A 13,377-nucleotide genomic window follows, 5' to 3' on the forward strand; every position below is an offset into this window, starting at 1 on the left:
CCTAATAATTAACCCCGATGTTCTCTAAAATGTTGATGTCTTTCTTTGTTCAGTTGAGAAGAAATTATGTTTGTTTTTTTTTTGTTTTTTGAGGAAAGCATTCCAGGATTTAAATTTTTTTTTTAATATAATTAATTGGACCCCAACAGTTTACAGTTTCAATGCAGTTTAAAATTGCAGTTTCAATGCAGCATCAAATGGCTCTAAACAATCCCAACCGAGGCATAAGGATCTTATTTAAAAAAAAAAAAAAAAATGTTCTTTTAAACTACAACTTCTAGTCTTGCACCAGCCGTGTGACCGCGACCTCACATTATGCGTCATCACGTCAAAAGGTCACGCATGCGAAACTACCACTCTAATGTTTACAAGTGTGGAGAAAGAGAACTGTTTTGACGTTGTTGTATGTGAAATGATACTAATTAATGTCATTGTGCCAGTTTATAGTTTAAAATGGTCCGCAAATATTTTTTAGAGCCCTTTAAAGCTGCATTGAAACGTCATTTTAAACTGCATTTAAACTGTAGACTGTTGGGGTCCAATAAAGTCTATTAAATTGAGAAACATCCTGGAATGTTTTCCTCCAAAAACTTAACTTCTACTCGACTGAACAAAGAAAGACATCAACATTTTGGATGACATGGGGATGAGTAAATTATCAAGATTTTTTTTTAAGAAAGTGGAGTAATCCTTTAAGAACAATAACATGAAAACATTTTCAAATATCCTTCTTAAGGTAGGAAACATATTTTTATTTCGATGGAGGGGTTGAAATATGAATAAAACGGTATAATCATCTTATTGCTAGTTCTTAGTAATATATGTTATCCCATAACAAATCTTACTATTTACAGTATTTCACGATAAGCAGTAACACTCAGAACGGATGTGTTAAAAACAACAAAATCAGTGTTAGTTTTGGGAAAATACACTAAAACGTTGTCTCAAAATACACACATACTGTCATGGTCCTGTCTTCAAGTCACAGTTTTAAGTCATAGTGACAGGATCATGGCAGCCCAATGTTTTGTGTGAGAGCACTGGCTTTGTTTTTTCATTGCCATGTGCTTTCTGTCTCGTCTCCTGACCACGCCCCCTTGTTTCCTCGTTAATTATCCCATAATTGCTTGATTCATGTCACCTGTTCCCCTCTTGATTTGCTCCCCTATTTAATGCCCTTGTGTTTGCTGTCCTGTGTTCGATCGTCTGTTTTACATGGAGTTTGTATTGTTCCTGTTTAAGTCCTAATATCAATCCAGTCAAGTCTTGTTAGTGTTTGCTCTTGTCTAGCTCAGTGTTTATAGTTTAGTCTAGTCTTGCCTTGTTAGTGTTTTTGTATTATCTGTTATTGTTGTTTTACCCCCTCGTGGGTTTTTGTTTTCTTGTTTTCATTAAAGTCATCAGTGTTTTCTCCATCTCTGTCTGCGCTTGGGTTCTTTGCCAGCAAATCCTGACAGATTCAACATACATAACAACATATTTTGTGTTACTTTTAACACTTAAACTTGTGTTGTCACTTTAATTTATTTTAACACAAAATCAACACAAAATGACACATGTGTTAAATAGCAAAACGCAAAAATGTGTAAAAAAATTAACACATCCTTTCTTATAGTGCAAGTTTGTCTTGAAGCATCTTAAGTCATGAAAATACAGATGTGTGTTTTTAGTTTTGCACTCCTTGGCCTGGTGACAGTGACAGAAATCTTTAAACAACCTTTAGCCAATTTAGGACTTGTTAATAGTATAACTTAGCTTATTTGTATAATTGTTTCAATCTAAAACCCATTTGGAAGCCATTGGTACGCTTAGTCTGTCCTCAGTGTCATGACAAGTGCCTTTATCATTGCTGACTCAACAACTAACATACAGTAGCTGCTCTGTCAGTACATCGTAACTCAACACATCGTTGTGCACAACACGTACACAAACAAAAGAAAAGAGAAGGAACATAAATTGGTTCCCTGACTGCATTGACAGTTTTGGATCTTTGTAATATTAGGGAGCTGTCTTCACCCCACAGCAAACATGAAGTTTGATTCTGATGAGACAGCAGGTTGTGTGTAACTACAGAGGGTAGCTATGCACCGGTTTTCTGTTGTTGGTGAGGATGTTCCACTCCAAATCAATCAAAAGAAGACAACCACCATTACGCACATACAGCAACAGAAATAGTTCATTAGAAAAAGTTAGCCGCACAGCAGATGTTAGTCTCCAAAAACCCTGGATAAGCATAAAGCAATGTGCTGAGCTCCCTGACCTTCTTGGTCCAAATGTTGATGGATAGTTCAAGATAACACACCGCAATGGTAATTTACCATAAAGCTAAACATCTAAACATCTATCTTGTGTGTGTGAGAAGAACAGACCAATTATTTGCTTATTTGCATTTCTTTAATTTTAACACACTATTAGAACATTTAAAAACTGTCCCTTTTCTGTTGCTGGGGTGGTACCCTAACTTTTACAGGTATACAAAACATAATACAATGTTGTGCCATTTTGAGTACAATACTTTACCTTAAGGAGCTATTGTGTACCTTTAAAGTTACTTTCCAGTTAAATGTTTTGTACCCCTAATATAGCAAAATTGATCCGTAAAGTACGGTGGCCCTGAAGTGCAAACCACAACAACAAATTACTAAACAACAACAACAAATTAAAAAACACCACAACAAATTAAAAAACACTGCAACAAATTAAAAAAACACTACAGCAAATTAAAAACCACTACAGCAAATTAAAAAACACTACAACCAAATAAAAAACAAATACAAAATAAAAAACACAACAGCAAGTTAAAAAAAACACTACAGTAAATTAAAAAACACAACTACAAATTAAAAAACACTACAACAAATTAAAAACACAACTACAAATTAAAAAACACGACAACAAAATAAAAAACCATAACAAAATAAAAAACACAAAAGCAAGTTAAAAAAACACTACAATAATCTAAAAAACACTACAACAAAATAAAAAACAACTACAAAATAAAAAACACTACAACAAATTAAAAAACACAACTACAAATAAAAAAACACAACAACAAATTAAAAACACAACTACAAATAAAAAACACAACTACATTAACCTACCGGAAGAGGTAGGTACCAGTTGTGCCAGTTTGTGTGATTTTATGTATTGTTTTCTCATTTTTTTCCCCCTATTTTTAAATTATTGTCGTTTGGGGTTGGGGTTAGATTTGGGGTTTGGGTTAAGATGTACTTTTATATATTGGTTTCTACATGTTTTTCTTCTACATTTAAAACTATTCTTGCTGGGGTTAGAGTAGGGGTTTCGGTAGGATGTCTAAAAATGTAACAGAAAGTGATTTTAACCTCAACCCCAAGCGACAATGGTAAAAAAAAAAAAAGGAAAACAATACATAAAATGACACGAAAAAGAAAGTCATGCAACGGACACAAAAAACTATTTATAGAAATTTGCAAGTCAGTGCAAGTGACACGATAAAAGTTGAATTTCGTGCCATGGACATGAATAAATTAATCAAATTTTGCGTGACTATAAAATGACTTTCCGTGAGATCAGTCTGGATAGAAAAGGTTGATTTTTTTGACAGTCCAGTTGTGTCAACCACTATTAGAATACATTAAAGCCACAATATGTTTGCTGCTAGAGGTCGCAGAACATAATATAACATTATAACAGAATGGTTATATTCAAACTTTATTACATCATCTATTAACATGATTTGTAAGTCTCGTTGAATACATTTCTCTCCACAGATTGGTCTGCACAGTGGCGTATGAAATCAAACACACATGATTTCTGCACAGCAGAAACCAAAGCTAAAGCGAGCATGATACCATTAGCCATATACATTCAAGGCTATCCATCTAAGGCACAATAAATAAAATGTACAACACTGTGCTAGTGATTATTGGACATTTTATTGCAAAAATCTCACATAATCGCCCTTTAATTCTTAAATTACCTCCAAAGACGTACTCTCTTTTTTTCTTGTGCATGTTTCAGATAGGGAGGTGCATGTTTCTCTCCTTTGTACTTTATATCTCGTCTTGCTGTGCTACTTAATAGACTAACAGCGATCACATTGCTAATTATCTATATAGGCGCTACCCTTGTCCTGATTGACTTTCGTCTTGATGGCAACAAGATGAAGCCAGAAGAGGCTTTTGGTAAGATGAAATACACTTGAGGGTTCCCCCTTTAATCCCAGACTATTCTTTGTGTGCCTTTTACAGATTGTGTGATTAAGTGTAAAGTGTATATAGTATTTTGCTGTAACTCTAACTCAATCTAATACCATGCTTTGGTGCTTTAACCCAACCTTACACCACTGTAACATTTATTGGAAATTTAGGAAGATGGATCCCCTCAACCTTTCTCATATCTTGTGGTAAGGCAGGGAGGGTGGACAGTTGTTTATATGGTTTGTTTTTACAAAAATTTGGATTTGTGGGAACAATGTGCTGTCTGTCTCACTCTGTCAGTGCCGCCCCGAGCCTCTTGGGGGCCCTAAGCAATATTTGTTTGTGGGGCCCCCTCCCACCAATTTTTTGAGCTACAGAAGTGACACAGATTTAAGTAGGTTAATTGAGCTTACTGTCTCTTTAAGAGAAGCACGGACCTGGTTTCTGCCTGATCTATACATAAACCTAAGACATAAACAAATGTTTTTAATGGAAAAAGAATACTGTGGAGATCATTTTGTTTGTATGTGCCCTGTCAATAACAGAAAGATTTTATGTTCGCTTGCTTTCTGAAACGCGTCTCTCCATGTGTGCACTGAAACGCGCATGCACACACAAATGGAGAACGAATTACAAACGGCGCAGCATAAAAACATTACGTTGTTTTTCAGTGCTCTACTCCTCAAATGTATGTTAATGGACTACAGTTTGACACACAGTAGCGTAACTCTCTCTAAAGTTTAAACGTCAAGTGTTCTGATCTCTGAAGGGCATGGTGAGGATCACGTCTGACTGGTGCTGGACCCGACACATTCAACCGCATATGCGTCCAGAAAGCTGCTCACTTGAGCGCCTTTTTGCGGGTTAAAATTTTTTGAATCACTTGAAATGTTAACATTTGGAGGCCTTTGAAATACGCGCAAATTATAAACTTTCCCTATTTAAATTTGTGTATTAATCCGCAAGTCGCATGCGAGCCGAATCGTGGGTCGATCACGTATCAATTTCTATCTGTCACACCACTAGCTGCTGCTGCACAAATTAAACATACTGTAAATAATCGTGCAAAAATGCCGTTATCTTGCTCTTTTTTCTCCTCATCTGTCCTTTTTTTCTTTCTCTTTTCGGCACCAGAGGGATCCATCCTTTTTTGTGACATGGCTTATCATATATTACAGTGATATGCACTTCCGCGCCGGCGCAAATTGTCAATGCACGCGAGGTGTCTATATTGCGCATGACTCAAACGCTTAGCTAGCACTGCAGACACACAGCGGTTGTCTGCAAATTAGAATTTTCTTGTCTTGAATTAATCATTTATTCATTGGTATTCATTCATTCACCACATGAACACAACACCACAAAAACATATACTGTACACACAATATAAACCTGATTTTCTCCACAGGGGGACTTTAAAAATCAAATAATTAGACATCATAATAAATTTTGATTAATTAATGTGCAGCAGGTGTTTCAAGTTTTGCTGAGAGCAAATTTGTGTTTGCAATGGCCACCTGTTTTAACTGTTTGGATGGCTGCTCACTAAAGTATTAAAACAATAAAGGTTAATTATAATCATTGTGACACCACATACTGTATTAGGATTCAATGATCCAAAGCATTGTGACTGTGGCTACATTTACAACATATTAGTTTTTAGGTTGAGCCCGGGACTGTCACTGTTCCAATTTCCGTTGAGACAGAGATGATGCCATCCAGCCAGACACTCTCAGTGCTTGCTGACCAGAGTTGCGTAAGATGAATGAATCATCCCAGAAGTCATTCGATGCTTCTTAACTTGACTGGCTTCATACAGTAACTACAGTGGACTGTGAGGATTTGGGTCAGTTGCTCAGATGCACATTTACATCAAAGAATACAGAAACATGCCAATTTAGTTTGACATTTCTTTTGTATATCACACTTAACAAACTGTACATAGTGAGAAAAACAATGGTAGTTCAATATGTTTAAAACCGCAAATGCCCCAGTACGTATGTGTTTTGATATTATGAAACGTTTTTGCATATCAACATAATGTCCCAAAGCAAGGCTCAGTGAGTATGCCGGAAGGACTGTAACCAGTGGCAACTGAATCTAAGCCTTTTATCACAAACATGGGGTTATTTTCAACTTATTACACGGCTCTCTGGAATGCTTGATTCTGATTGGTCAGTTGAGACATTTGCAGGTTCGTTCTTTTCAAATAATAACCGCTCCAAAATAATAACGCATAGCCGGACTACTTGCACGAGTAAAATCGCTCCGCGCCAATAAAGATCAATAAAGATTACTGTCTGTTTGGCGCCATCTTGTGACAAACACTCGACAACCACGACAAGACAACGACAGCTTACTGAGATTAAACTTGACAAAATAGAGCATGACAGCTACGAAGCCAACACACAAAAAAATACAGAATGGGCATTAAAACTTCTCAAAGACTGGCTAAAAGAGAAAAAATGGAGACAAGTATGAAGCAGAGGATCTTAATAAGGTATTACGATCATTTTATGCATCTGTGCAAAGTTTCGCGAAAGGATAAAAATGTTAATTTAAAACAAATATGCCAATAAAATGTTTCAAATTCATATTCATGTCCAGTTTTTTTTCTTATGTGGCAAGTAGCCGTGTAATAAGCGGGATAATGTAGAGGCAGCCGGTAGTTATTGGGAAATAAGCCCCTTCAGTGTGATACAAGACCCTCCGCGTCGCGTCGGGTCCTGATCACACTGTCGGGGCTTATTTCCCAATAACTACCGGCTGCCTCTACATTATCCCTTACTTAGCATTGGGTCAAAAAGGGACAAACCCATGTGTTAGGTTAAATTAACCCAGAAAATATTTGACCCAACAATGGGTAGAAACAACCCAGCATAGGTTAAATTACAACCCAACAGGTAGGGTTTGTCCCTTTTTGACCCAACACTGTGCATGTGCTACACTGACTTACAACAATGATGACTCAGTGGGTAAATCAAAGTGCAGTGGCTTCTTGATTGAAAATGGATTGCAGGGTGTGTTTTGATAGGGTTGCAGATAACAGGGAACATAAATTCCTAATCTAAGTAATAAAATGCAACTAACCAAATAATAGTTCCAAGGAAAATAAACATTGTTTGTACTGAACACTATTTGCTTTATGCTGTGAATCAGAGCCCGAAGAGATTCGGGCTATTCGGTCTGTACCTTGTTTTGTACAGTATAGTGGTTTTGGTTCACAACTTCATATGTTACATTTGATTCCTGAAGAAACACAGTTGTGCTCTGCTGCAATAAATTATTTCAAAGACATAAAGATTGTGTTCTTTGTGCACAGGTTTTGACAGTTCCCACATTTTGTTCTTTTAGTGTGAATGTTACATTTTTGTACGGTGACTTGCCACCATGCCCCACTCCCATTTGAAGAAGATCACTTTGTGTTAAAACAGTTTTGCTTTGGATATATTCAAGTATAATACACTGTGGCTGCAGATAAATAAGGAGGCAATACTGTGTTGTCTGCACACAGACTTCAACAAGGCACATCAAATTCAGTACAGAAAACAAGAGGTAAGAGAACTTTGTCTGATCATTGGGATTTAGAAAGAGTTAAAACTGGGATACATTTTAATTAACCTTTAAAGCCCTTATTGAATGTCTTGATGTCGCAGTGAAATACATTTCCTTGTCAAATACAGCACATTGGCCCTGGCTTGAGATATCAATGTAGACAGCTCCGCCCTTTAACCCTTTCCCGACAGATTGATTTAGCTTCATGTGACTAATCAAAAAATGTTAAGACCTCCACACTAAAGTCTGTTACCTTTATGCTGAGATGACTGTTTAGTTTTTCACTGATTTTTAATAAGTCTTATTAGCTTAATAATATAAAAAAGTTGAAAAACTAATTTAATATAGCTTAACCTTTGAATGTAGTATTTTATTAATTTTTAATTATTGAATTCTATTGAACTTTATACTCTAGAAAATAATTTGTTTAAAGGGCAACTATTATACCAATTTTTACAAGATGTAAGTCTCAAGTGTGGCCCAGAATGTGTCAATTTGTTTATCACATTGATAAGAAAATCAAAACTGCATATCTTATGAGACTGCCTTGGTTTAATGGTAATTTAAAAAAGGAGTGGGTGGATTTTTATTTTATTTTACTGCCAACACACATTTATATCCAAACACTTTGTAAAGTGGATTTTGTATAATAGTAGTAATGCCCTTTATAATGGTATTGAGATAGCAGTAGGCATACACTCTCAGAAATAAAAGTACAAAAGCTCTTACTGGAGCGCTATACCCTTTTTAAAGGGCACCTTTGTACCTAAAGAGTTCACATTAGTAACTTAAAGGACCATATTGGTACCAGATATATCCCGATAGGCCTATAAAATATATAAAATTATGCTCAATAGCACTCAAAGTGGTTCACAGGCTTGTAATCATAGGGGAACTATTTTATTGCTAAACATCACCTATGTATGTAGATCTTTTAGCACCTGTGTAGAACCATATTGTGCTATATTGAACCATAAGTGGTGCCACAGTATAGTCACGCTTTAGCACAACTTATGGTACATAGGTGCTAGGTGCTCTGTAGTAGTAATAAATGGTTTCCCTATGAGCTGTTAGTACTATTTAGCACCATTTTTGTAGAGTGTATCTGTACTTAAATTGTACATAGTTAGGACTTTTTTTTTAAAGGAAAACGTCATGAATGATGATGTTACTGAACGCCAAGGTCGTAGGGCTGCAACCTAAGTGCTCTTCCGCCATACAATGTAGTTCTTGTTTTTAAACCGCTTAAAAAATCGCCAGGTTTTATTTTGTGCCACCATACTTACTTGGGTAACTACTCATGTAACAGTCTTTAAATAGAAAAACACGGAAGTGTTTGGTGGCTTCTAAATTTATTTCTGTTTGGATCCTAAGGAATGAATGGGGCTAGGCTAAATGCTAACACATTCACAACACGCTGTACAAGAATTAAGTGCACGCATTGAATAAAAATAGGTATGTATTTATTTGTCTAAATTGAGGTAAGACCATAGTAAAATATTGAAAAATGATGGTGTTTTACTTTAAAGGGTACTGCCCCTTTGTATATGTATTTCTAAGAGTGTACAGTATCACCTTCAATACAGCATTTTCATGGATTGGTTATAAAAGTACATATACTTGGAAAGAACTTGGATAAATTAAAAGTAGGGCTGTCAAAAGATTAATCGCGATTAATCGCATCCAAAATAAAAGTTTGTATTTACATAACATATGTGTGTGTACTGTGTATAATTATTATTTATATATAAAAACACACCCAATCATGTATATATTTAAGAAAAAATTGTTATATTTATATATAAAATATTTATATTTATATATAATATAAATTATAGAAATGTATATACAGTATTTAAATGCAAATATTTCTTAAATATATACATGAATGTGTGTGTATTTATATATACATAATATTTATACACAGTACACACACATATGCTATGTAAACACAAACTTTTATGTTGGATGCGATTAATCGCGATTAATCTTTTGACAGCCCTAATTAAAAGCATTTTAATTGTAAAAAGGCTTCTCTCAGCGAAATAATACAATGCCCGTACACTAATTAGCTTGCCAATTATTAGCCATTCATGGGTTGGAAAGAAGTTCTGATGACTCAGGTATGGATTTTTGGAGCCTGTAATCAAATAGGACATTTGGCTGGGACATAGGTGGCGACTTCTCTAGACTAGAGACGGAAAAGGTCTTGAATTTATAATGAACGATCTCTGGTTTCCTAAGGATTCTTCCATTTAGTAACAGGCTAGAATGAAATAAATTCATGCTGAGTTGCAGCATGGCATCGTTGATGAGGCACACAGTTTAGTTAAAACTTTCTTCACTTTAATCTGGTAAGGAGCATTATGCGCTCCTAATAAAGCATAAAATGAGACGATAGGCTTTTGTGGCAATCAAAGCACTTAATTGTTCAATAGTTAGGCAGTTAATTGCAAATGCAAATTAGGTTTTTAAATCAATTGAAACAGTGTCTCAAAAGAGCACACAAGAAGATAATTTTTTGTACATTATTGTTTATTGAAGGGATTTTATTGTACTTTTACAGTATGGTGCTTCTATATTATAACACTATATATCTGAGGTAGGTAAAAAATCTATGCATTTATGTAAGAACAGAGCAGAAGGTTATTGTACCTACATAAAAACGAGCAATATTAAATCTTACAAAAAGTCATAAATCTTGACCTGAGTGGCTGATATAATCTCTATGATGTTCCAAAACAGGCAGTGTTAGCCACAGTTATGGATGTTTCTTGTGAAGCAAGCTGTGTGGATCCTATTTCTGTATAATATGACATTATCAGGGATCGATTAAGTGTGAACTAATCTCTTTTGGCGACTATGTGTAGGATCTGCTGGACAGGTGCGGTTACATTCATTGTGATGAATGGTGCTCATTTGACCCACTTTTACATACTGTACATGACTGAAATTCTAAACGTCCTGTCTATGTCTATAAACTTACTGCAAAAATGCCATAAGACACAAGCATGACTGTATCTTTACATTAATACTGAACATTTCTTCTAAACAAATTTGCCTGTGCACATTTATTGATTATTTGTGACAATAACAAATGCTTATTTGGCAACACTTTTTCAGCCTTCTTCAGGGAATGCAAACCAAACTGTCACCCAAGGTTTTGTGTCTGCTCCTTCAAGCGCCAGGCAGCTTCCATGTATTTAGTGATTTCAGAGTTCTGCCGTGGGAAGTTTAGTCGCCGGTCTTTGCGATCTGAGACAAGCTGCACAAAAGAGATGATTAGCAGAATAATAATGGAAGCCGTGAGCAATTGATGTTCCATAATAATTTACTATGCCATTATACCGTAAAAATGGTCCAAGGGCTGTCACCCTTTTAAAAGGTAATAATCTGTATACCATTTAGGTACAGATACATTTGGTATCGATATGTATCTTTAAAGGGATAGTTCACCCAAAAATATACATTTCTGACATCATTTACCCACTCTCATGTTGTTACAAACCTGAATACATGTCTTTGTTCGGATGAACACAAAGGGAGATATTTTGAGAAATGTCTGTAACCAAACTTTGTGGACCCCATTTATTTCCATAATATTATTTTGTCCTACTATGGGGGTCAATGGGGTCCACGAATGGTTTGGTTACAAACATTCCTCAAAATATCTTCCTTCATGTTCATCAAAACAAAGAAATTAATACAGGTCTGTAACAACATGAGAGTGAGTAAATGATCACAAAATTTTCATTTTTGGGTAAACTATCCCTTTAAGGTACTAATAGGTACAAAGGTGTACTTTTTGAAAGGGTACCACCCCAATGACAGCTTTTAAGAATGTAGTTTGTGTGAAACATTAATGTGATACTGTATGATACTGTATCTGAATGAAAGGCATTCAACACGTGATAATGCAAAGTAAAACCCATTACAAAACTTTTGAGTTTTAGCAGCAAGAACTGCCTTATTTTCAAATTTGCCTAAATAGAAAGATGTTAAAAAAATTATGCTAAGGCGACTTTTTAATTTGTTTTATAAGCTTATATTAGTTATTTATATTATTACAAATTTATATTTGTTTTAATAGCTATAAAAATATGAAAAGCTTAGAAGCTTAATTCTACTTAATTATTTATTATTCCACTATTTAATATGGCATAACCATTTTGGACAATTCTATGTAATAATAATAATAATATTGTAAAAAAAAATATATATGAAATTCTACCATACTGTGACATCTGTAAACATAACACTCATATCACAAGAACTGCATCATTTTACCAGATTTTCATTAATAAAGATTTTAAACATCTAACTTTTATGCATATGTAATTTAATAAATATGAAAAAAAATTAATCTGAGATTAGATATGAATTTTAATGGCTAGAATCAGGAATCTATTATCTTAATATTTACAGACTAAATCAGATTAAATCTTTAATTTTATAATAATAATAAAAAATTTACCAGAGGACTGGATATCCAGCCTATCTCTTGTGCTTCAGTCTGAGGGTGTGTGTACTTCTTTATCGGTTCCAAACGAGCCTCGTGTATGATCTGGAGAAAAGCAGCTGCACACAAAATTGTGACGGTATAATAGACCTACTTTAGTGTATCAGATTTACACAATGATTAAATCACTCAAGCTACTAAGTTTACTACCACTGTTAGCATAGTAAATTAAACGATTCGATTTTTTTACATTGTAACAATATATATTAAGTATTTTCGTGATGCTAGAAGTTCTGTTAGGTAAGTTACTTACGATCCTCCTCTTGTTTTCCATAGGTGACTTTAGACATAGGCTTATCAGTCAAAACGTGAACTAAAACACATGGAGGTTTTTTACACATTTAGTCTAATACTTCAATACAGATGCAAATTTTGCTAAAAACGAATCTCTGTACTCACGTTTTTTAAACGGGTTGATGTTAAACTCTGTGTTAAGCTTCTGGTGTCTCAATTCCTTCATTATAGTCTCGACATGAATAGCATTTTGGTGAACTATGTCCACGGGTTCTTTTTCCTTAGGTTTTGCCATATTTACAAATGACTTACTGTGTTAATTATTATTTTTATATAATTTTAAAAGGTGCTATTGTGATCACTAAATCACTTACTACGACGACCAGCAACCCTTCAGTGTCTTCAGAGTCGTGTTGCTTGGCAACCGTAAATAGAAAGTTGCTTGGCGTTGATTGCTTCAGTCCACGTGAGGGCGCACAATGCCCAATAACAAGCTCGTGCCAAACGTTCATTTGGGCTTTCGTGTCTTTATGCCTTAGACCAGGAAAATTGGATTACATTGCAAATACTTTTATTACCATAAGTACATAAACAAGCTGAATTTATTGTAAAATATTTATCTTTCATGAAATAGTTACAGCAAGTGGCCTTTGTTGTTGTTTAAAGGGATCATATTATAAGATTTTTTTTAAAGATGTAAAATAAATATTTGCTGCAGAAAATGGTTTAACCAAACAAAGTTACTGGGTTGATATTTTTCACGATTTCTAAGTTGATAGGGGCACTGGGGACCCAAGCACTTAAACATGGAAAAAGTCAGAATATGCTGCTTTGACCCATTTAAGAAAAGGCAATATGCAATATTATTAGATAGTTTGTAAAATGCAT

General features: G+C 34.8%; 1 protein-coding gene across 1 annotated transcript; it reads right to left on the reverse strand.

The window, feature by feature from the left end:
* Positions 1-10,288: 10,288 nt before the first annotated feature.
* On the reverse strand, positions 10,289-12,899 carry cfap144 (cilia and flagella associated protein 144). The gene is made up of 4 exons (XM_065272759.1): positions 12,655-12,899; positions 12,509-12,568; positions 12,211-12,314; positions 10,289-11,001 (listed from the first exon to the last, which is right to left on the reverse strand). Exons 1-4 carry the CDS (start codon positions 12,782-12,784, stop codon positions 10,888-10,890), a joined length of 408 nt encoding a protein of 135 aa, XP_065128831.1. The 5' UTR covers positions 12,785-12,899; the 3' UTR covers positions 10,289-10,887.
* Between the last annotated feature and the right edge of the window lie 478 nt (positions 12,900-13,377).

Source organism: Paramisgurnus dabryanus, chromosome 7 (assembly GCF_030506205.2).
Source record: "Paramisgurnus dabryanus chromosome 7, PD_genome_1.1, whole genome shotgun sequence".
Taxonomy (NCBI): domain Eukaryota; kingdom Metazoa; phylum Chordata; class Actinopteri; order Cypriniformes; family Cobitidae; genus Paramisgurnus; species Paramisgurnus dabryanus.